The sequence below is a fragment of the Macrobrachium nipponense genome, chromosome 7, assembly GCF_015104395.2.
Source record: "Macrobrachium nipponense isolate FS-2020 chromosome 7, ASM1510439v2, whole genome shotgun sequence".
NCBI lineage: Eukaryota > Metazoa > Arthropoda > Malacostraca > Decapoda > Palaemonidae > Macrobrachium > Macrobrachium nipponense.
Window position 1 is genome coordinate 113,748,921 of NC_061109.1, and position 23,862 is coordinate 113,772,782.

Consider the following 23,862-nt stretch of genomic DNA (forward strand, 5'->3'; position numbering starts at 1 on the left):
ACTATAACAGCAGCAACAAATACAAGGATAAACACAAGAACCAAAATAAAACAGCTGAATATAAGATAGGCCTATAATTCAAAAGGCATAAGCTGCGTAAACCTACAAAAAGGCATAGGCCCTTATAGGTCTACGTCAATTTCTATGATCCTGTTATCTCGAAAGGAGATAATATACACACAGCAATAAATCATTGTAATATCACTTACAACTCTATGAAATCAAGCCAAATATCACAGCTACTCTCCAACAGAACACACAACAAACGTGTCCGTGGCGGCAAACCTGTCGTTCTTAATTCTTGATTGATCAGGTCAGAGTGGAATTTTGGCCTTTGTAATGGCACAAAAGTTAATTTTAAACTATTCTGGCTGTGATGGTAAGCGGCAAAGCACAATTGTGGACTTTGCAGTAGAAATTTTGCAGCAATCTTTCAGAAAAGCAACAATGTATTTTTGATAGCCGAAAGTTGCTAACAAGTTGCCAATTTCGGTGTAGTTGCCAACCACAAAATTCTGTTGCAAACGACCTCAGAAAGTTTCCAAGTTTGAGGTTTTTGGCACCAAAGTTGCCTTCTTGGCAACCCTGCCACAGTCAACCTATGGGGAGCAGGTCTATGTTTCCCAGGTCGTATGCTTCCCGGGGCCTATGTGGCCTGTTTTTGGGTTGTATAGGTGCATGATACCGTCACCTGACCAATGTACCTGCATGTGCCCTATTTCATGTTACACCCATGATTATTCCTTAAGTACTTGCAGAAAACAACTTTGAAGTGATGTAAAAATTGGGACATTTATTGACTAATTTGTTGAATAGAAAAGATGCAATAAAGTGAAATATGAATCTTCAAAAATTGAGTGCATTTCAAAAGAACTAAGCAAAATAAGATCATCTGTTTCATTCATTGACAACAGTATCCACGAAAATTTAGAACATACACCTGGAAGTCTTACAACAATGACTTTCAAAAAGTTTATTGTCAGGCTATGTGATCTCTTACAAGGTCACACTAATGGAAAACTTCAGAAAACTAAGTCTAACAACACTCTTTCAACAGCTTAAACAAATAGGAATTTTCAGGAAAGTAAGTCTAGCAATACTCTCAAACGTTTTCGCTAATAGTAGGAATCTATAGCTATTAATTCTAAAAATTATGGCCTACGATATATGAAATTATCAATTTTCTGTTCATATACACTTTACAATTAGAATCTAAAACAAATTTCAGAGAAATAAATCCATTATATAATACCCAATTCCTGAAACGATTTTAATTTACGTGAAAGGTGTACGGGCCCAAAAATCAATGAATAAAAAAAATAAAAACATATTAACACGATTAACATTAACATATAACTGACACCTGAAATCATATTGGTAAAGCAAGCATTGAGTGGGTAGCAAGTAGTACTACAATAGGCGTGAAGAGCTTACATGCGAAAATGTTTCCTTCAATGTGGACCGTGTTTTTAAACGATCTTGTGCAAATGTGGTAATGACGAAATACAAGTGAACATGCATGTATGTATAAGTGGAAACATACATTCGACTTACGTAACACGTTGTTCGAACGTAAGTCATGTTGCTCTCAAACTCGGGAAAACCTTAATGCTTTTGTCATTCAGCAACCCTACAAAAATTGGGATCCCGTTCGGTGGCTAGAAAGGAAGCTGAACAGGTCCAGAAAATATAGGAAATAAATTACAAGGATTGGAGAAACACCTCCCGCCCCCCCCCCCCCCCACACACACATATGCACTTAAGAGGGTCGAGTTCGAGGTGCTGGATAGCTTATAGACTGAGTGAAGCTTGAATGGAGGTAAAAAGTGAAAGCCTATACTATGCATCACGTGAGGTGCGCATTTGGCACTGCCCCCTATGGAGGGCTGTAAATCTATTGATTCCTATAAAACAAAAGCCGCAGTGTTAGCTAAGAGTCACAAAATATAAAATTATCTATACACCACAAACAAAAATTGAATAAAACTTATTTAGGACTGTATATTAGCGAACATAATTAACAGTCAATACATATATATTGTATGGACAATGCAAGCGCCAGTTTCTTCGTGGCGTAGGTTGGAGTAAGAATCTGAACCATCAAATTCACTTTCGTTGTAGGTTTTTCCGTTTCCATTAATTAAAAAATAAAAAAAATAAAAAAAAGGCGTCACATGAAAAGAAAGCTCCGGGGAATTATTTGATAGGAAAGTAAAGGTAATAATGGTAGAACAAGACTGACTGAAGAGAAGGGAAGACAAAAAGTACGAAAATCCCGGTTACTTCAGCTAAGGTGAACTTTCCGTTAAGCTGGTATCACACTAGGTAGGCTTTATCTCACATATGGGGAATGGCTCTTCGATGATGGTCTGTCATGTGTCTTCTTTCACGATTCTTTATGTCTGGCGCCTGTTTCGTGCACGTCAATCACTAATTCACAAATTTCTGGTAACAAGTGTTATGCACACAATTAATATTCACACTGAAACGAAATCATTAGTGCGACGTGCGTTAAGTACTCTGAAAGTCAAGCCCTAACTGCGTGTTATCCCGGACACCAGATCACAGCCGACAACGCTGATTGGTTGAGCGAATCCATCGCCGCCTGTGATTGGTCATACTCTACCTTACACGGCCTGCCATTGGTTCGTTACTGTAACCATGTGTTTATTCAGAAAACACATCCATTCTCTGAGTAGACATTAAGTTGACTATATTCACAGCTAGGGTTGGTCTGAACGATATAAGGAAGTGAAACGAACTGTACTAAAATGACTTAAGTGTAAAATTGTGACATTTATACTGGAAACAAATGCGGAAATCCTTATGATGACGTTTAGGTGATCAAATAACCAGCGGTAGCATTTTTCTATTGCCAACGAAATACCGGTTTCGAAATGTCTAATCATACAGGAACACGTGGCGTACATGAAACATACCCAATATGAAATACAGATAAGTAAAACAATGCCATGATCTATCAATCGTTGACATTAACTTACAATAATGACTGGCCGCGTAACTGCCATTATGTTAGTAACGGCCATCAGATTTTTGTACTGTGTTCGCTTTCTCTTTGCGTGGTGGCTCATTTTGTACGGTAATACCTAATTGGTTCATAGTGATGACTCGAAATGACGTCATACTACGTCATGAATTTAGAGGAAGGTGATTGGATATTGAAATAATAAATGATGAAAGCTGGGAAATCCGTCAGTAGGTATTTGAGACCGTGCGTTTGTGAAACATTGTGTAAACCTGCGCTCCGTGATGGTTTTGCACAAGTTCTTCGTGTGTATTCCAAACGTTGATGGATAAATTTTGGTGAGGAAGAATATTACGTATTTAGTACCGAGGCTATTTGGTGAAATAAAACGATAGACCACAGCAGGAAATGGTTTTCTGTACGTTTTAAACGTTTAGCAATAAGACTGAAACTTAAGAGTTTTAAGTAGCAAAAGCTCTTTAAATGGTGAAGTTTTGTCTTCATTCATGGTCTCATGTTGGCTAATCAGTCGTTTTACATACGACTGGGCCCACGAAAACATTGCACGTGCGTGGTAACTTGCCGTCCAAATCATTTATTGCTATAAACGAGCAATTTACTTCATCTTGGAAGCAGCCATAAATTCTTATATCCAAGTGATATGCGTAGTGCCATTCACATTGTTAAGAGGTTCGCCACTTTAACCGTTTTTTTTTTTTTTTTTACAAATATTGCTGGCTTTGCGTAGATTCGGCTACTCAATGTGGCCTATGGCTAACTTGGTTCTAAACTTGCTCGTTATTGCTTTACGACTATTAAATGGAAACAATGAAACTTCAAAATTAATTATACAAGCATGAGTTAATTATGAATCCATTGTGTGGAATCAACTGTAGCCAGGGGAAATATACTGAACAACCTTCGCCATCTTTTTCCATGCATTGATGTTGGTCTTGAGCTGCAAGTGACGTACTTCCGTGTTTGATGCCTGATGGCAATATGACGGGAAAATGTGATTTACTCACCCCAGATGTATTAACCACCATTCAGTGGAATGAAAATACGTCATATGAAGGATGATTGTTACCTATAGAAGCATGAAGATTTCTGCCAAGTACGGCTAATTGTTTTTTTCATGAAATCTATCGTAGCAGCGACCATGGTCATGACTGAAATATGGACTCGAGTAGCCGGCGAAATTGTAGGGATCCGCAGAGAGAAATCTTCAGGTACGTATATAATAGTATTACAGAAATCACCTAGGCCTACTTGAGTAATGTTCCGTGGCTAATCATGTCTGCGTGCAGTATGGCATTCTTAAGGTCTGTAGACTGCTACCAAGTTTCATATTTTGTGTAATTTTTGTGAGCGTGGTTCAATTCAACAAAGAAAGCAGTTTAGGATTTTTTGTGAAGTTACGTTCGTTTAGTACTACAACTTGAGTTTTGCAACGTGTTCCGCAATTTTACAAATGCTCAGGTATAGCCCTTGCTTTGTTTTGATGTATAATTGTCTAAATCTTGAAACAATCACAAATACTATATTATTTTTACGCATTATTTCAATGTTGACAAAGCATCATGTTGATTAGTAGATGCATTTCTTACATGCTCCCACATACACAGGTTTATAGTGTTCGTATATGAATGTGTAAAGCTCTTTCCCCTAACTGGAAGTGACCTAAAAACGGATAATTATCACTGCCACATTCACACTTTAAGTCCTGTCCTTAGTCTTGAATAAATTCCATCATTCCCATGCTGAAAACGTCCACGAAAGTGGTCGTTTTACACACACACACATATATACTATATATAGTATATATATATATATATATATATATAGAGATATATATACACATATACATAAAGTTGTTTACCTTAACGGGGTGTGGGTGTCTCCTACATTGGGGCGATGATCACTGTCACATTCACACTTAAACTGCTGAATCTTGAGCCTATCTCGTGAGAGAAGCGTAGAAGAACGAAATGAACGAAGTATAGGCCATAGTTGAGAACACTCAAGTAAGAAGGATTACATGATGATTATGTAAAATTCTTAGCATTAGAGGGGAAAATAGTGGATATACAAAGGTAACTAGGGTTAAAAATCATACTGGTAAGTGCTGGGGTGAAGTAATGAGTGAAAGGAAGAAAAAGTGAAAGGAAGGAAAAGAGACTAAGGTCCAATTGCGTGACAGAACAAATACCATACAAATTTAGGTATATATGAGGAAGGAAGGATATGGAAAGCTAGAGATCTGTCAACTCCGTATGGACTAATTGAAATTTTAGACCAAAAGGATGTGTTGGTGGTTGCAGTAGAGTTCTCTCTAACTGAGGATATTCTATTATTAGCACGGTAGCACTGTAGAATAGGTCTTAGAACCATCTTGTTCCTGGTTTGTGCTCCGTGCGTGATTTGGATATGTAAAGGGGTTTTGAGCTTAAGGAGGTAGTGGACAACCGTAATCCTGTTTTCATTTTGTTGGTACCAAGGTATACCTTGGTTGGAACCCCGCCTTGTTCGCCACTAACTAGCGGGCCTAAATCCCGGTCATCTTCAAGACCGATATCAGCCCATCATTTTTTTTCTTCTTCTTCTTCTTTTCTCTCAGCGATAGTTAGTATTTGGAATGGATACTTAAGGGAGCCATTTTACCTAACAAATACCGGTGAATCTTGTCATTATGAATTTATGAGACTAATCTTGCAAATCTGCTCATTGGGTCGCCAACGTTGTTTGGCGAAAAGGCGTGATTTATATAGCAGCTGGAATTCCGTTAGACTGGATTTTTGCCCGTTCTAGGCTTTCATGATGCGTTTTCGTTTTATGTTCATTTTTTCTGCCAACTTGGCGTACTGCCCCACAACCCTCTTGGGGCTCGCTCATTGCCTGTATCATATCGTTTACGAATTTCCCTTAGTAGCGCAAAATAACCTCATTCTATCACTTTCATGCAGTTGTGTCTGTTATATGTAAGACTTTTCCATAACAATTCGTTAGCCTACACCAGATGGTTTCGAAAATTTTCTCAACATACCTCATGGATAATATATATATATATTATATAAACTCTTAAAACATGTTTACTATTATTTTCGTAACTTTCACGACTTATACCAATTTGTTCTCTTGGCTGTTAAAAAATACGCCAGTATTGTAACTAACGTTTAACCGTAACATATTAGTCATTCATGGTTATTCAGAGTTTTAATTGTACTTATTGATTTCAATACAAAAAATCAAATTGTAGTACTTTGGTGTCTTTGGTCTCAAAGAAAACGGTCTTGTAATGTTCGTTTGAAAAAAAACGCTACAGCGAGAAAATTACAGGGTTACTGCGAAAAAAAAAATATTACTCTCTGCTTATCACTTTACTCTGTAAATATTTCTCTTTAACTGAACCCGTAGAGAATTTTAGTAAGAAGAGGATGATGTAATAATGCTGTCAGTCCTATTTTTTTTACAATAACTGAGTTTTTTTGAATGCTTTAGTTTCTCATTAGCTAATAATAAAGCCTTTTTCGCATTCTCCTTATAATGATTTCACTGGAAGTAGGGATTATTCTCTGATTTAACTCTCTTATTACTTGATAACAACATAGTGTTTTCATTACGTTGTCAGTTAATAAGAAAGTTTCGCCAGAGAACAATCGCGAATTTCAGTGAAATAAGTAAGAGGGGAGAGAGAGAAAAAAAAAGTTCATTAGGAGCTGATGGCTGAAAACTATAGCACTCGGTAAAACTCAGAGGTGCTACTTTTGGCTTGTTATCTACGCGCCACGTACTCCGAGGTACTAAAGTGCATTCATGCTGTATGTAACTTTGGGGCACGCCCCCTCAGGGTATATCAAACGTCTGGTATCATCGATTGCTTTCTTAATTATTCAAAGATGGGAGGAGGAAACTGGGTTTGGGTTCATTATCATTTTTATTTTAGGGACCATTATATTCTTATTTCATTACATTATATTATTGTACCAATTCATGTGAGCAATATTGTATAGTAGTATATTATACTATTTTGCAATATTATACTATTAATACAGGGTGTAACACGACCTTATGCAAATATTTTGGGAAAGGAGAGAAAAAGTCATTCTGGGCAGAAAACGTTCGATAAACGTGTGCATTTTAAAGCTTCGTATGTCGGTGACGTGAAATCTTAGAGTAACGTATCATTAATCGGGTAATTAAGTGGCTTACCGATGGATGTTGCAGTGATTAGTCAGGGATAAGAGGGAAGGGGGCTGTAACTGATCAGTTCACTTGTTACTCTGGAGTCTGAAGTCTTGCTATCCCGCCAAGATATATAAGTGAACGTGTCCGGGTTAAAAGTGTCAAATTCCTGATTCGTTTTGAGGGCAAGAAACAGGAGGCAGTGCCTGACCGTTTCAGTAATGTGGAATACAGATTTGATTTTTTTTTTTTTTTTTAGGTTTTTACAACAATTCCGTTTCTAGATTACACGGGTGTGAACTCCACTGGTAAACAAAAAAGGAAATTGGCGATTAGGCCGATGTGAATAAAATACCTCCATATCAAAATGTATTCTTTATATACTGAACAAGGTGGGGTGGGATTACATGTATCGTTGAAACCTCCCTCTCCTTAAATGGTATTCACAGGACTCCTATAAAGGAAAGGAAAGCAAGCCTAATGGATTCTCCCTCCATCAAAGATAGGCCTATTCATTGCACACCGATCAGAGATTTAAAACGTATTTTTAAAAATCTCTCCTTCTCCATCAAAAGTATTCATCACACTCCAGTCAGAGGAAAAACACGCTCCCATGAAAACGTTTTCGTCTGTCAGATGAGAAAGAATTGGAACATTAGGGAAAACTCACTTTCTTCATTCTTTCCTGTCAAAGGGAGTCTATTCATACAGTAATCGAAAGAAGTAAAAAAGCTGACATTGTTCAAAGTGCAGTATCATGATTACTGTCACTGTCACTCACTCAGCATGGGCCTAGTCCTGACTCCTGACTCAATAATGCCGTGACGAGGCAACAATGCAGTTTGCGCTAGAATTCAGCCATTGCAAATAAACGTTGCCAAGCAACATTTACACTACTTTCTTGATATGTAAAGCTAATAATTAAAATGAATTACATGAAGTCTTTTAACAAGTGATTTAATAGCTGAATGGACTGTAATGTTACATTTTTCAATAACCTGCAAGAGAAAATCACAATTAAAAGTATTAAAATTTATGTGTATAGTACATTTTCTGCACAGAATGACGTTTTCTTTCATTCCCTAAATATCTGCATAAACTTTTGTTACACCCCGTATACCAATGATAATATATCAATGATGTTACATTATTATTCTGTTATCGTTTCATTTACAACATAATTCTCTCTCTCTCTCTCTCTCTCTCTCTCTCTCTCTCTCTCTCTCCTCTCTCTCTCTTCTCTTCTCTCTCTCTCTATCTCTCTCTCTCTCTCTCTCTCTCTCTCTCTCTCTCTCACGGTCTCATATTGTTGATATTGTAATTGCGTTGAGAGAGAGAGACCTAATGCCCATTAACTTGCCTTTGTAGTTTTTCCTGTTACATAGAAAAACAATTATTTCTTTCACCCATTTCTTTGGTAATTTCCCCCATCCAGAAATACCTTACAGAACTTTATCAGCCATTGTCTCACTTTCAATATTGTTTGGCAGTATCTCATTTTTTATTATATAAATCACAGTTCTTTCAACAATTTTCAGCCTTTTAATTGCTTTTCTTACATTTTCAAGTCACTTTGTAAGTATTTTCAAATTTATACTAAATTCTTCCATTCTGTCATCATTCACATCTGCCTTACTCTATCCCCCACTTTTACTAGTTCAAAGTCTATCGATCTACATTTGTTTGCACTCATTTCAGTCTACCTCTATATGTATAGTATTTTATTCCAAGATCCGTTCGCCCATTAACCTGTCTTTCTTGATTTACCTCCCTTCTATTCATCTTTTGCTTTCTGAAGTGTGTGTAATGATGTGCTTTCCTTATCTGTATTACTTTCTTGACTACATAATTCATTCACTTCAATATCTTAATACAATTTTTCTAATGTCCTACAGTTCTATCTGAATGAGAGGAAAATGAATATTTGAAGCTGTTGAGATTAGTTTTTTTTCATGGTGCATGCAGAGTAAGAATAATTGCAAGGGTAAGAAAGGATAAGAGAACGTAAATAGCAGAAATGTTAACATACTTGAAAACATTAAGCTTATTGTTTTAAGAGGGTTTGCAGTTCTGAAGTGCCATGAGGAAGCAGTAGAGAAAGTGTGAAACAGGTGGCAGAAAAGTTTTGAAACAGAAAAGCTTTGAAATCCAGGAAGTAAGAATTTCTACATTAAAAAAGTGTTACTTTCTGGTGGCATGAAGCATACTAAAGTGGCTGATGTCGTGAAGTTATTTGCACAAGGGCTTCATCCTCAATTCAGTGCATAAAGTTTGTTCACTATTATGGTCATAGTGCCATTTACCTCCTGTAATTGTATACTGTAACATGCTCATGTGCAGTCTGTGTCCATGCACTGCTGACTGTTGCGATAAATTCTTGTGCCACATGTTCGTTAAATGTATGAGTAACTTGTGATCTGCTGCTAACACTGAAGTGGTGTTGGTTAATATAAGATGTGCTATGTGTAGGCGTGATGAGCCGTGCTTTCAGGAGATCATGTTTCATACACCAACTGCATCTGAACCAGTCAGCTTGCTGCTTGATCTTCCCTGACCAGTCGAAGAGTTTCTCTTGTGGTCGGGAGGTTGTTGTTAAATATGCCCATATGGACCGTTTCATACACCTCCCCAATATCTCTCCTGTTTCTGGCCCTGTATGTGTCAGTGCTCAGGTGAGACTTGCCTGACCCAGCCTGTGTTTTGTTGCCCTCGTCCAGTAATAGGTAAGACTACTCCCTAATCCCTTATCAGTGTCTGGTCCAGTTGCACCCATGCCCATTGTCCAATCTAACAAAAGTCATTGCTGGAGACAAACATTGCATTTGTCAAGTGTGTCCAGTGTTCTGTCAGGGATTTACTTGTGTCCAGTGCAGCTGTGCTCAACAACAGCCGTTTTTCTTACAGTATGCAGGTCATGACCATTGCTACAGGACCTGTGATTCCCATTGCAACTTGGCCTGTAGCTACCATTGGTGTTTTATGTGGCCAGCTCAGGTGCAGATGCAGAGAGTTCTTGTTACTGTAGAAGCATGTGTCCATACTGTGTATGGCTTGTGTGCTATCTGGTCGATGCTTGTACCACACTCATAACTAGTCTCCTAACCAGGAATTTTGCATTCATTTTCAGCATTTGGGGTACTGATTGCTTAACACACACCACTCTTTTGGCCTGCTTCCATAGCCATTCATTGTTGTTTTGGTTCCCAAACAGGTACTAACCATACTTTGACTGGCATCTTCTTGTTCTTTGGTTTGTCACAATTATGGTAGCTGACTTGTTTCGAGGAAAAATGTTTCGTTGTTCCTCTCGTGTTTTGCCCGAGAATATTTCTTAGGGAGTTCCCTCTCAATGAAAGATTGCCCTGTTGAAGTCACATTGGCTAAACCATAGAATATTCTACGTTGAAGCCATATGATGCGTGAGATGGCATTCCAACTGTTAAAAACATACCTCTGGTTTGAACCTAAATAGGTATCTGTAATTACACTTTCTCTCATTATTACTTATCTTGCTTTCATATTTTATTAGCTCTCTTTCATCTCTCCATCCAACTTTTGTGGCTACTACATTACCTCCAAGTGCTTGTATCAAGAACCCAATATGAAATAGTGAAATACTGCATAGAAGAAATGGACAAGGGATCATTGCCGGGAAGGGGTTTGCATTTAAAACTAAATGCTTGAGTTTTGGGTGACTTCAGCCACTCCAAAGAGACTTTGAACGATTATCTCAGTATTATCATCAAGGATTGGCTCATCAGAATCCAAGAGCCAATTCTTGGGTTTTGATTCATCCGCCAGAATATATATTTCTTACAAAATTACTAGATAAGCGTTGGGAGAATGGTGCTGCCTGATAGCTAGGAAATTGCCATTATTGCATTTAAAGAACCCAAAAAGAATGCCTTTGAATCCAGTTGGTCCAACCAGTTGTGTACAGAATAGGCAAATGGAAATTATTAATACCAGGCTAGTTTGGTATTTTGAATCTGAATGCTTAATTCTCCATCCTGGTTTGGGTTTGAGAGAGTCACTTTACTGTAGCCCAACACCTTGGGTTAACTAATCAAATTCAGCAAGGTTTCTCAAAGCAATTTTTAACCATAAAAAGTCTCTTTGGTCTCGAGTTATAGAAAGTATAGATTTGCAGTAACAAGATTAAAATCATATATTGTTGTTTTTATGGTACACATTATATGTATATATATAAATATGGGAATCATTCACTTTAAGCTATTGTTCAGGAGAGAATTCCACACAAAAGTATCATAGTGCTTCATGTTATATATTATTTACAGTTTCCTCTCCTGTAAAGATCTCTCTCTTTATTGATATGACTTAGGCAATCTACTGCACTAGTTATGGTTCCTTACCCCACCCCCTCCCAGAAAGTAAGATATAGGCTATTTCAGGTTACCTGAATGATCTTAGTTTGCTTCAGAAGTAGAGGAATGCTGAGAATGAAGTAGGAAGTTCTTTCCCATAGATAGCCCCATAGGAGGGTAGTGCTGTCAGTATACCTCGTGTACCAATAGCGCTGCTGGTGCACCTCACATGGTTCACTATAGGCATTACATACATAAGGGAATTTGCAGAGTTCTTCCGTCCCCTAGGTACATTCAGATTTTAGCATATTACTTGACGGCCATTCCTGCTTCCTTCACTCTTAACTGTTGCCTCTTAGAGCAGCTGTAGGGATTTCTCCCACTTCCAAATGGAAATCCTGGCAATTTGTGTCCTTTATTTTCTGGATCTCAGTATCTTGCTGTCTAACCACTCCAACTCCTTTTCATTGTCGTTGCGCTGAATGGCTGAAAGTGTCCATGTGCTTGACTAGATAACCAAAGTTTCATGAAATCAAATTAAACCCAGAACATGCTCATTCCATAGCTGATTCTCATTTCATAAGGCTTTCTATACAGTTAGTATGCGATGGGTCAGAGCTGGAAGGGTACCGTATAACCACTTGGAAGGGGACTCGTTTACTAGGAACCTCAGCTGTTGTTTTCCGAGGTAATCTTCCTAGATCCTTACAGGTAGAGCACAGTCGTGGCCTCTTGCCTCCCATACAGCTCATTCACATCCACTGTTGCCCATGGAAAGAAAGCATTATTAGGCTCGGGAAGTATGTACCGCAATCTAAGATATTTATAGATTATGGTATTCTTTGTTTACAAGGGAACTATGGGTTTCATTCCTAAGTAGTGCCACATTTCCATCTGAGCATTCTTTGAGCCGATGTTTATTCACACTACTTCACGTCAGCCTCTTGATTTATATTGTGGAAAGAAATCTGAGCATTCCGGTATTAGTGGTGATCTCTAGTTGGAAGAGTGACAACTAAATAGGTAGTTGAGTAAGGAAAAAGTATCCATAGTTTATGAGATTACAAGTGACATTATGGAATGGATTGATTGTAATAGTGAAACTGAGTGGTTAACCAGTCGGTGCAACGTATGCCTGAAAGGAAAGGTTCCAAGAAAATGGAAGGTAGGAGAAATTGATAGATTAAAGAGTATATGGACTTGAAAAAAAAAAAAACTTGTAATTGAAAGAGGTCTGATGTATGTTGCTGAAGGTAATATCTTTGTAGGAATACATGTTGCTGAAGGTAGTATGCTTGGAGAAATACAAAGTTGTTAGGTACAGTGAAAGCTAATACAGTATGCTGCAATATGTAGACATGAATGTGTCTTGACTTCTGAGTAATGTAAATGTTATTCTGAAATAATTGTGCGATATGTCTCCATTGCTCTTTAATATTTTGGTGGGTGAAGTGATAACGGAATTAAGAAAATAAATAAACAAGTCCAGATCATTAGAATAAAAAAAATGATCAGTGAATGGAATTTGGAATGGATGTTTCTGGATAATACTCTATATTGTCTGTTGACTTGAACTGAAGCTGCGCAGGGTTGACAGATGGGTAGAAAGGAGTGGAACTTGAAACTTGACATTAGAAAGATAAGGTAGGCCTAATAGGTTTTAAATGGAAGTTAGGGAGCAAGATTAATGTAGGCCTAATGAGGGTAAATGGGAATTAGGAAAGAGTATACATGAAAGTTACCATTTAAGGTTTAGGAATGAAAGGGGATGTCAGTGATGAGAGTGGATGTGTTGCAGGTAAAGGAAAGTGAATGTAAATCATAAAAGTAGGCCTCCGTTCATATTCTCTTTCTTCCATCTTACTGTCCATCCTCTCCTAACAATATATTTATAGTGCAAATGCGAGGCTTTCCTCCTGTTACGCCTTTCAATTTCCGTTTCAGCGTTGAATGGTCTTAATTGCCCCAGTGCTTGGCATTATGCCTGAGATCTATAAATCAACGATAAAGGTAGGATGGTGGGATAGATAAGTGAGAGTGTGTGAGAGGTGAGTTTTGGAAGGCGAAGTTAGCGTATGAGGTGTATATTAAGTCAGTTCTCCTTTTATTAAAATGAACGTGAAAGTGAGCATAAACGAACGAAAAAAGAATTGAGTGAAAGTAAGTTTTTGTGTAGGGTACGAGTGAGTATATGGGGTAAAAAATGTTGAAAAGGAAATAAGTATATGAAAAGAATGTGGTGGATAAGTAGAATCGTAATTGTAGTAGATTCGGTGATCTGGTGAACCTTCCCTGTAGTAGTAGGTATATGAAGCAAGTATTGTTTGAAGCGCCTTTGCGCTGCACGTCCTCACAAAACTCCTTAGAAGAATTACTATGGGTGTTTCAATGACGGTTGTGCCTGTTAGTGTGTATATGATAGTACATATTATATATATATTGCAATTTGTGTGGGTGTTCACAGTGACCACCCACACATGTACTAGGTACGTTCGTTTGTGTTTGCTTGAAAAATATACTGCATATAATTCTACTCTATAGATGAAATAGGTCCACAATTTTTACTCTGTATTAATGGAATAGGTTCACAATAGTATGCATTACTTAAAAATAGCATCTACCCTCGAAATCTCTCTCTCTCTTCACGATAATACCATTTCCCCAGCTGCCACATTTTGACATTCCTAAGTATCTCCGATTTCACCCTGGTGGTGGGCTAAGCCACCTAGCGGCGAGAGGGATGTTATTGATTTGTCTTGTACACAATGCAAAACACACTTCGCAGTGAGTAGGGTTCGAACCTACGCGGGAATATCCCATCTGATTTCGAGTCAGACGCCTTAACCACTCGGCCATCACTGCCTGGTGAGGGGCATTAGGTCTCTATTTGAAAAATATTAATTTCCGATTGTCAGTGTTTAAGTTTCGAGATTTTTTTATGGGATGTTAAGACCCTTTGTTGGTTAAGTTGAGATGCCATATTTGGCACGAGGACATACACATCCTTATTTAGTTGTAGTAACAGTATACTTATTGTATTTGTTTATTTTTGCATGCACATTTATAATACAGTGGTAATGTAAACGTAAGTGTAGTACTTATTTCATTATTCAATTATTTGATGTAAATGTACTACGTGTTTATGCATATTATGTGTAAAGGTTCTATTTACTTCATCTGATCCAGGTAAGTAAATATGTATAGTCGTTATTGGGCAACCCAAAACATTTCGGGTATAGCGAAATTTCTTTTGTTTGTAGTTTATTGAATACTTTGGCAAATTGCCTGGAAAGAAAAGCATCACAGGTTTTACCCTTGATCACAGTATTTTGGATTATTAAACATCTGACCCTCGGGGGTGACGAACTGTTTGTTTTTCTCATTGTCTTAATTGCCGCCTATATATATAGACGCTTTGATGACGTTGGCCTTTGAAGTGTAGTGACACTTCTAGCCAAGATGTTCTTTAGACCTTGCTTCTAGCTAGGCTCGAAGAAGATAGGGAACCGGATAGGAGATCGTTGGGGAAGATGAGGATGAAAAAGGTAGTGTATCGTAAATGAGTAGCGGGAAAAGGTAGAATCCTCTACGAAATCCAGTTGCGCTACTATGGCACGGTAGATTTTGCCAGGAAAACTTTCGTTACCTATTATGAAGTGGTACGTTCACCAAAGTTGAATCCTTTATTCCTTTTTGACGCTTTTCCATTGATTATATGTAACTCGAATGGTATATTTATGTGATGACGTTACAAAAATCGGGCGTGACGAACAATATGTGGCTTATAGCTTTCGTGCTATCCTTTTTCGGAGAAAAGATACATTTACCGCAGCTAAATGATAAAAGGAGATGAAATATCATCACAGCAAAATTACTGTCGTCATCTTTCTCTCATTTTCATTCTTTTGATACATTATGTAACCAAGTCTTTTTTTTTTATATATATATATATAAGGATAGCGTCCCTTCTTGTGATTGCCCATCGACAACCTCAGCTCCTGTGATACCAGTTTACAGTTATATTTGTTCTGACACCAGTAGGTAATGTTAATCGTGCCCCCAACATGACGTTATTTGCTTTGACACCATTTTATATTATTTCAGTAATTAATAATTCGTTGCAGTATTTTATATCTTTTTAGTGTTGGTTCACGATTTAGTATGCTAGGCATTCGCGAAAAAAATACCTCTTATTAATATATACGGTTGTAAAACGATGTTAATTAGAATCTGAAAACAGTTTTATTCCGTCCGTTGATTTTTAGTATATATCCATTGTAATTTTTTTTTTATTTCGTCTCTCTGTTTTCTGATTTGTTATAAATAGACATTCCATTAACTTGCAAAGGTTGCTTAGCAAGTTATTGATCCTGTATAAGCTAGTTCCAAATAAATTATAACGCGCTTTGAACAAAATAATACTAGTATCGATGCATGTAGAGCTGACCGTTTAAGATGGAGAATTGACATTTCATCATCATTTACACAGCTGTCTTCAGTGAGTGTAAATTATTCATTATAGGCTAATTGACAAAAAAAAAAAAAAAAAAACTAATGACATTCTTTGTTACTTCTTGCCTTCTCTTTCTCGGAGAAATTAAGACTCTCAAGATGTTAAATTAATAATTTTCTTGAATTTATATTAATGTAATCGTATGTTAACATATATTTACATAAGATGTGTGTGTGTGTGTGTGTAATAATTTTCTTCTGCACATTCTTATTTGACAATGACAGTCGGTCAAATTACAAAGACGGTGGTGTATTCACTTCTTGTATTTTCTATTTTAGCGATGTCTATACGATTTAGTAGGTACAAGTTGGCTGACCTTTTCCCATGTGTTTGCTTTCTAACTTTTTCTTATCCTTTCCCTTCATTTTCCTTCCTTGTATCTACCCTGCCATTTTAACCTTAAATATCCTACTCGCATTGGAGAACAGATCATCAGAGGAACGATATTAGAGTCAAGAAATGACTCAGTGGTCTCTTGAAGCTACTTCACAGTAATGATAAAAGCCTCCATTAGTCATATTTTGTCGTTGTCAGGAAGTTTTGATCTACAGTTAATGCTCCTGGACCAGTGGTAGGCTTTTGGAAAAGCAAGTTTTCTTCGTGTTTCATATTCAGATTCCATTTTGACCATTCATTTTTATCTTGGGATTAGGTGTCTTTCGTAGGTAATGCATATTTGTGTAATTTGTGATGCTGGGTTTGGAAGTTGCGTTATTTCATATAGTTAATTACTGCGCATCTTTCATTTTATACCTTTATATGATATATAGCAATGTGTATATTTATGTATACACCACACACACACACACATACACACATATATATATATATATATATATATATATATATATATATATATATATATATATATATATATATATATATATGTGTGTGTGTGTGTGTGTGTGTGTGTGTTTGTAGCATATATCTGTTATTTATTTATTTGCATATATTAACATTTATACTTATAAGTCATTTCCCGTACTTCTCGACTGGTTGGCACAGAAGCTTTTTATATCTCATGGATTCAAGAGGTAAGACTTTTAGTTGAATAGTAGTCTTCACAGGAAAAATTTAAATAAAAATCCCGCAAATTGCAAATATTGTTAATTTTTAATATGCTTCGCTTACGAATCCCCCTGAGAAAGATAACTGAAAATTTGGGGAAAAATTAACCAGAAAAATGTTAGAGTAAATTTTGATGAAATCTGAGAAAATTTATAGGAACTGGATGTGAACATTCTTTTACAACTCCACTTGGACTGTCATGTGCAAGAAAGTCTCTGACTTTGGATATTATCGTGTATGTAAAAAATTTTCCTTTACTGTCTCCTTGCTTCTTAGAAATAGAACTTCTCTGTACAGAGGAAATGTTCGCTCTCCAATAGTGATATTGATGTCTGTCTTGAGGTTCTTCCGACTCTGGGACAATTCGAAACCTGTGGTCTGTTGTAAGAAAGATAAATACAGTTGATAAAAGTCGAACATTCTGATGTCAGAGACTTCAAAAACAGCAATGTACTCGAAGTGATATGAGGAAAATAGGGGCACCTTCAAGATGTTTTGATTCACAGGCAGTGAAGTGTGAATTTATACAAGACATTTTTGGTCAGCGGCACTACTAAAACTGCAAAATACATAGCTCACAAGGTGAGGTGTACAAATTACTTATATTAAAATAAAACTAAGCAAAATGCATATCTAACCTGAAGTCCCTTGAGAACATGTCTAATCCTTTGAATTTTTGGCATGGTATCCTCCGGTTCTCTTTCGAGTTTCAAAAGATCCTCTAAGTGAACTTCCAGAGACAACTGGAGAACACGGTCCAGCACAGAAGGCGAAGTCTTGAGAACTTGTTGTAAGACCTTCCATTCTGCATTTTCGATGTCCATCTTGAGATAACTGATTTCTCGGTCACGAATATCAAGGACATCAAGAATTGAGTTAAGAGTAAGCATGGACGTCGAAATTGCACGATTTTCTCCCTCGTGTTCGTATGTGAAGTTGATGCCTTTGATGTTAGAATGGGAAAGACCCAGACTCAAGAAATGTCGGTTAGGGCCGTAAGACCTATGGGTCCAATTCGTCATGCTGAAGTCGAAGGAATATACTTGGCATCCGAATCTGTGGGGAAAAGCAGCACATTTGTAAACTCCAGATTTTGTAGACATTAATTTTGACATCTGAAGACCAAAGGGTAGGTTGTGCTTTCCGTTCCTATACTGATTATATACTCGGACCGTAGAACCGAAAAAAATCTAGTTATGGGAACTTTAAAAATGGTCTTTTATTAATACAGATTTCTGGGGAGGTTGTGTCAACAGTAGAATGATCTATATATTTTGGATTTTTCTTTGCAGCTTATAAAAGTAAAAATAAAAATAAACAGATTTAGATCAGAAAGGATACGAGATGTTTAAAACTTATGTAAAGTGACTTGCATAGTGATTTTGCAATATTCTGTTGTAAAACGTTTTTCCATATATAAGTATATGGAAGACAAGCTCTGTTGGGGTAGTGATTCAGTTTTCTCAAAAAGCAAAAGTAGCTTCAAATAAGCCTACAGTGATTTATTGTTTAAATTGCTAATATACTGGAAACGCTCAAGAAGGAATTGAAACTAATGACAAGTGGCTTATCAACCCTAACCTTGCCATCTGGTCATCAAAAGAGAAATCGTTCCCAATGCCAAAAGATAAGACGATGCACTTGCGCGGATTGGGCGCCACTTCAGAATCGAGGCACAAGGCTTTGTTCCCGTCTTCGGTGCATCTGTTGCAGCTCTCGTTTTCTCTGTTGTTTTTATCACACGTTGCAGAACATCCCCGACAGTCGAGGAACCCTCCTACATCCACGAGCTTTCTGCAGTTGGATTTTGGATTGTCCAGGAAGTCTGTGATTTCGTAGACGACCTCTTTGATGGTTTCTGTAAATTCTAGGGAAGTGTTCCTGTTAGAAATCTCTTCAATACATATGAAACGTCTCGTAGCTTACCGTTAGCACTGAACTCTCTCAGTTGATTTCTGTTATTTTTGGAACTGTTCGACATTAAGATTTTGAAATCGTTTATATTATTGGGTGCAACGACAATGATTTTCTAAAATATACACATTTGCAAATATGACCGTGCATTTCCTTACCTGTCTCTGTTCCTCTTGTCTGCGTTGCTTCTCGTTTGCTGTTAAGATTTGTTATCAGTTCTAAAAGACCACTTATTACTAAGGTATTCATGACTAACAATGAAAGCAATATCAGTCTGATTTTCGTTCGACGAATATAATTTGAGGGTAACATTTCTGTTCACCTCACAATGAACTGAGCAAAAGGACAGATATGTGTTAATAAGATCCGCTTTTATTTTCTGTTTTTGTCAGTTGGCCCTGCAAGTTGAAGAAAACAGCCAAGTAGTGGAGGTACGAAAGACATATATATATATATATATATATATATATATATATATATATATATATATATATATATATATATATATATATATATAAGCTTGCTCTTCTAAGAGTAATCTCTCTCTCTCTCTCTCTCTCTCTCTCTCTCTCTCTCTCTCTCTCTCTGCTCTTGGTAGTGCAATGGATTGTATGGTATCAACTAAAGATGTAATTTTATTTTATATAGATTACGTGAAATTATGTTACAGAAACTGTATTAGAATTGTGTATTAAGAATAAATGCTTTAAATTTCTCTCTCTCTCTCTCTCTCTCTCTCTCTCTCTCTCTCTCCTCTCTCTCCTCTTCTCTCTTCTCTCTGTAATTTGAGATGATCTTGGTATCAGTTGGAAAATGATTTCTACATCATTCTGCTTTGGCTTAGAAAAAAAAAATAATATATATATATATATATATATATATATACTATATATACATATATATATATATATATCTGTATACATACATATAATAATCTACAGATCTCACCTTCATTTTCCTCTTATTAAACTCGAGTTTTCGTCTAAAAGTATTTAATTTCGGAAGAGCAAACTTATCATATTCTTCATAAGTGCATATCGTCAGATATTCGATTATGCGACCGCCCTCCAGCATTTACATCAGTGGGGTTGCGTTTGTTTGTGCTGAAACACCATCAGTTAAAGTGTTGACTTGGCAGTATCTATATTTTTTGTCGAAAGAAAAGTGAACATTTCAAAACAAAACTGATTTAGAGCAATATTTCATTTTTCTCTCAAAATCTATTGCCCTAGTTAACCTGCATTTTCTCACATCCTCGCTTTGCCCATTCCATCGTGTGCTTGAGTCAAGAATTAATACCAGGCATTAGACAACCGAGTTACTATATCACAACGTTGCCACGCGAGAAGGAATACTAAAGACTATATAACTTCAGGAGTTGTGTCAGGATTCCCTTTGAGCGGTAGCAGGAGGAAAAGTTAGCTTATAATTCTGGGATGGATTCTTTTCCTCTGAACTTAACCATTTTCTTTCCTCTTGGAGCTATTAAATAGGTATTATCATCTTTAATGTAAGGTCGCATCTGGAATTTTTAATTTTCATGGGAATATGATATATCAGATTTTTAGTGTTTATGGGGCAAATATTTTTTCGTCTTTTTTATTGGAACGTAATTGTACACACACACACACACACATACATTTGTGTGATTATGTATGTATATATGATTTTAGGAACATTTCACTAATTACTAATGTATAGGAGACAGTTACCACTTTTACCTAACACTTCTACAGTTTAGCTAGCAAACTAAGGAATTTTTTACGCTTCGCATTAGTTGAGAGAATTTTTTAACGCTTTTTAGCCTCAGCTGAGAGAAATTTTTTACGCTTCTTATCCTCGGCTGAGAGAATTTTATTTTGCGCTTCTTAGCCTCAGCTGAGAGAATTTTTTTTACGTTTCTTAGCCTCAGCTGAGAGAAATTTTTTATGCTTCTTACCCTCAGCAGAGAGACATTTTTTCAGCTGAGAGAAATTTTTTTATGCTTCTTACCCTTAGCCTCAGTTGAGAGAAGTTTTTTTTACGCTTCTTATCCTCAGCTGAGAGAAATTTTTTATGCTCTCTAGCCTCAGTTGGTTTAAGCAGGACCGCTGAACATGATATATCATCTGCACTTGTGAATGAAGGCTGAGGGAATTGGTTAGTTTTACAGCGAGGGAATTGCTTAGAGAGTTTTACAATGAGTGAGTGAAGGGTGAGGGAATTGCTCAGAGAATTTTGTAATGAATTTTGTAATGAACGGTGAGGGAATTGCATAGCGACTTTATAATGAGTGCGAGAAGGGGGAGTTATTTCTTTATAGAATTCCATAATGAGTGAGAAGGGTAAGGGAGAATGGCTTACAGTTTTATAGTGAGTAAGTGAAGGTTCAGGGAATGTCTTAGTTTTATAATGAGTCAGTTAAGGGCGGGAATTGCTTAAAGTTTTGTGATGAGGCAATGAAGGATGAGGGAATTACCTAGAGCCCTTTAGAACGCCTGTCCAGGCGCAGTAATCACGAGCTAACCATGCTATAAAATGTTTATGCGACCGTGTGGCTTTGCATAATTTCTAAAAATTATGAAACTCTACGGAGTTAAAGTACAAATTACGAAAAAAAATGTTCATCTAAAGATTGTAAATGAATCAAAACAAAAGAAGGCTGTAGCAGAGCGTGGTTTCGATCCACGGACCTCTGGGTTATGGGCCCAGCACGCTTCCACTGCGCCACTCTGCTGCTTGGACGGTGGTGGTACAGAACTTGAAAAACGATGAGCGTCGTTCCTGGGGTTTAGTTTTATTTTTATTTTTTTTTTTTAATGAAAGAGTAATTGATTGCATTACAATGTCGCTGTAAGTTCACCACAAATAGCGCTGCAATCGCATGCAATACTTTTACCCAGTAACGAATTAAGGGTCTACTGATAAGACCGGATGTTAGTTACTTCAAATACGAGTTTGTACGTGGTCTTTAACTGACGCAGTAACATCCAAGGTGGTGATGAAGGAATGGATATTATACCGCGTTATGCGCGTGTTTTGTATAACACAGACTAACGATAACAGCTTATCGAACCATCGAGTTAGTTACCGAGGTTAATTTCCTAATATAGCCTTTTCAAGCGAAAATAACTATTCAACGAAGCGATTGGTCGCCATTTGCTGCTCACGTTTTAAGATCTATAGTTTATTTCAAGAATGACAAAGATCGCACGGTCAGAAGATAGAAGAAAGGGATGAGTTACTGTGAAAATGAAATGGTTATATGAATCATTGAAAAAGTAAAAGCCGGGAATAAATAAAAACGATGATTTAAATGTGAAACTGAAGAACCTAAAATAGGGATTGAAAAACTGGAGTTATTGAGCTGAGTACCGAAAGTATTACTAAAACTTTTAAAGATTTGAAATTACCGGAAGGTGGGTAGGCCACCGAGCACTTGCCGGAAAGTTAATCTCACTATAACGTGATATCAGCTTTAGTGGTTATCATGTTTGTTGATTTGTGTCACTGAATCTAAAAAACGATGAATACAACTAAATGTGGTCACTCAGAGGCCAAGACTATTGAATAAAAGTCGCTTTGCAGCAGATTAGACTGAATAACAGTTTACTGTGTAATTGATGTCACCAAATAAACTTCGCTGATGCTTCTAAAAGTGAATCTGAATCTCTAGACGATAATTAATTTAATTCAAAATTAGTTTGAATAGTGTCTCACCTTTTAAGTCGCACAGAATTAAGTTTTGCCGCTGCTATAAGTCACACATAAGCTGGTAGTGATTCAAGTGTGTGATCAAAATACTAAGATGAAAAACCACTATCCTACTCTAGCAGTGAAAAAGACAATATTAATAATAAAAAAGAATATGGGGATAATTTATGTGACCTGAGACTTCGGAGGCGGGATTAACAGTATGTCATAGGTGAAGGTGAGCGTTCCATGAAATCTTAACTGGTTCCATGAAATCTTAACTGGTTCCATGATATCTTAACTGGTTCCATGAAATCTTAACTGGTTCCATGAAATCTTAACTGGTTCCATGAAATCTTAACTGTAGGCTCAATGTAGAAAAGGGTACTACTGGTTATTGCTGCATTATTATCTTAATTATTATTGTAAATATAGCCATACTTTAGTACGAAACGAGTAAAAGAACATGACGTGCTAACTCGCAGAAAAGAATGCATCCATGGGAAAGAAAGAATAAAAGCGTAGGGGCAATCGTGATGTTACTGAAGGCGGATCACATGGAGAAAGGGATGCACTATAGCTTAAAACAGTTTTCAGTTCAGCGTTGTTTGCTAGAAGACAAAAGTGATGAGAATGGTTTAGGATGTCCTGGAGCAGGTGGCACAAGACTTGTTGCAGCCAGTGTTGATATAATCGACTTGTGTAAAGCATATTAGGGCTTCCATCCATATTTTGCCGTTGGAGTGTAGTATATGAAAAGAAATACTAACTTATGTTTTTGTTTATTTTTCCGCATAAATTTATGCCATGTTTTGAGAACTTTTAAGAACTCTTTCTTGCTCTTTTCGTGTAAGTATGTAGATAGGTCTGTATGCGAAAGTTAGTTTAAAACTACCTGTTAGTACATATATTTCCACTGATGTATTTGACCGAAAATATTATTCACCAAAAATTGCGAAGATAGCCATGTTTTAAGTTCTTTCGTTTTCTACTTCAGAATACCGTTTTCTTTCCGTAGAATTGATCTTTGTGATTATTGTCTAGAATCTGGAAGTAGATTCCCTTTTTCTCTTTCAGAATTAGTTATAAAGAGCTTATAACTACATCTGGCATCGACTTCTGGTTATGTTTTCGGTGTATTTGACAACGTGCACTAGGGAATAACCAGTCTTCGTATACCAGGAAAAGTAAAATTGCCAATG

At 36.8% G+C, this 23,862-nt stretch overlaps 1 protein-coding gene and 2 non-coding genes across 3 annotated transcripts; all 3 read right to left on the reverse strand.

Moving 5' to 3' along the window:
• Positions 1-14,273: 14,273 nt before the first annotated feature.
• Positions 14,274-14,355, reverse strand: Trnas-cga (transfer RNA serine (anticodon CGA)). The gene has a single exon. It is a non-coding gene; the product is annotated as a tRNA-Ser (tRNA).
• Positions 14,356-17,224: 2,869 nt separating this feature from the next.
• Positions 17,225-19,237, reverse strand: LOC135217676 (uncharacterized). The gene is made up of 3 exons (XM_064253645.1): positions 19,147-19,237; positions 18,661-18,941; positions 17,225-18,189 (listed from the first exon to the last, which is right to left on the reverse strand). The coding sequence occupies exons 1-3, from the start codon at positions 19,235-19,237 to the stop codon at positions 17,680-17,682; spliced, it is 882 nt and encodes a 293-aa protein (XP_064109715.1). The 3' UTR covers positions 17,225-17,679.
• A 2,395-nt stretch (positions 19,238-21,632) lies between these two features.
• On the reverse strand, positions 21,633-21,704 carry Trnam-cau (transfer RNA methionine (anticodon CAU)). Its single transcript has one exon. It is a non-coding gene; the product is annotated as a tRNA-Met (tRNA).
• Positions 21,705-23,862: the final 2,158 nt, after the last annotated feature.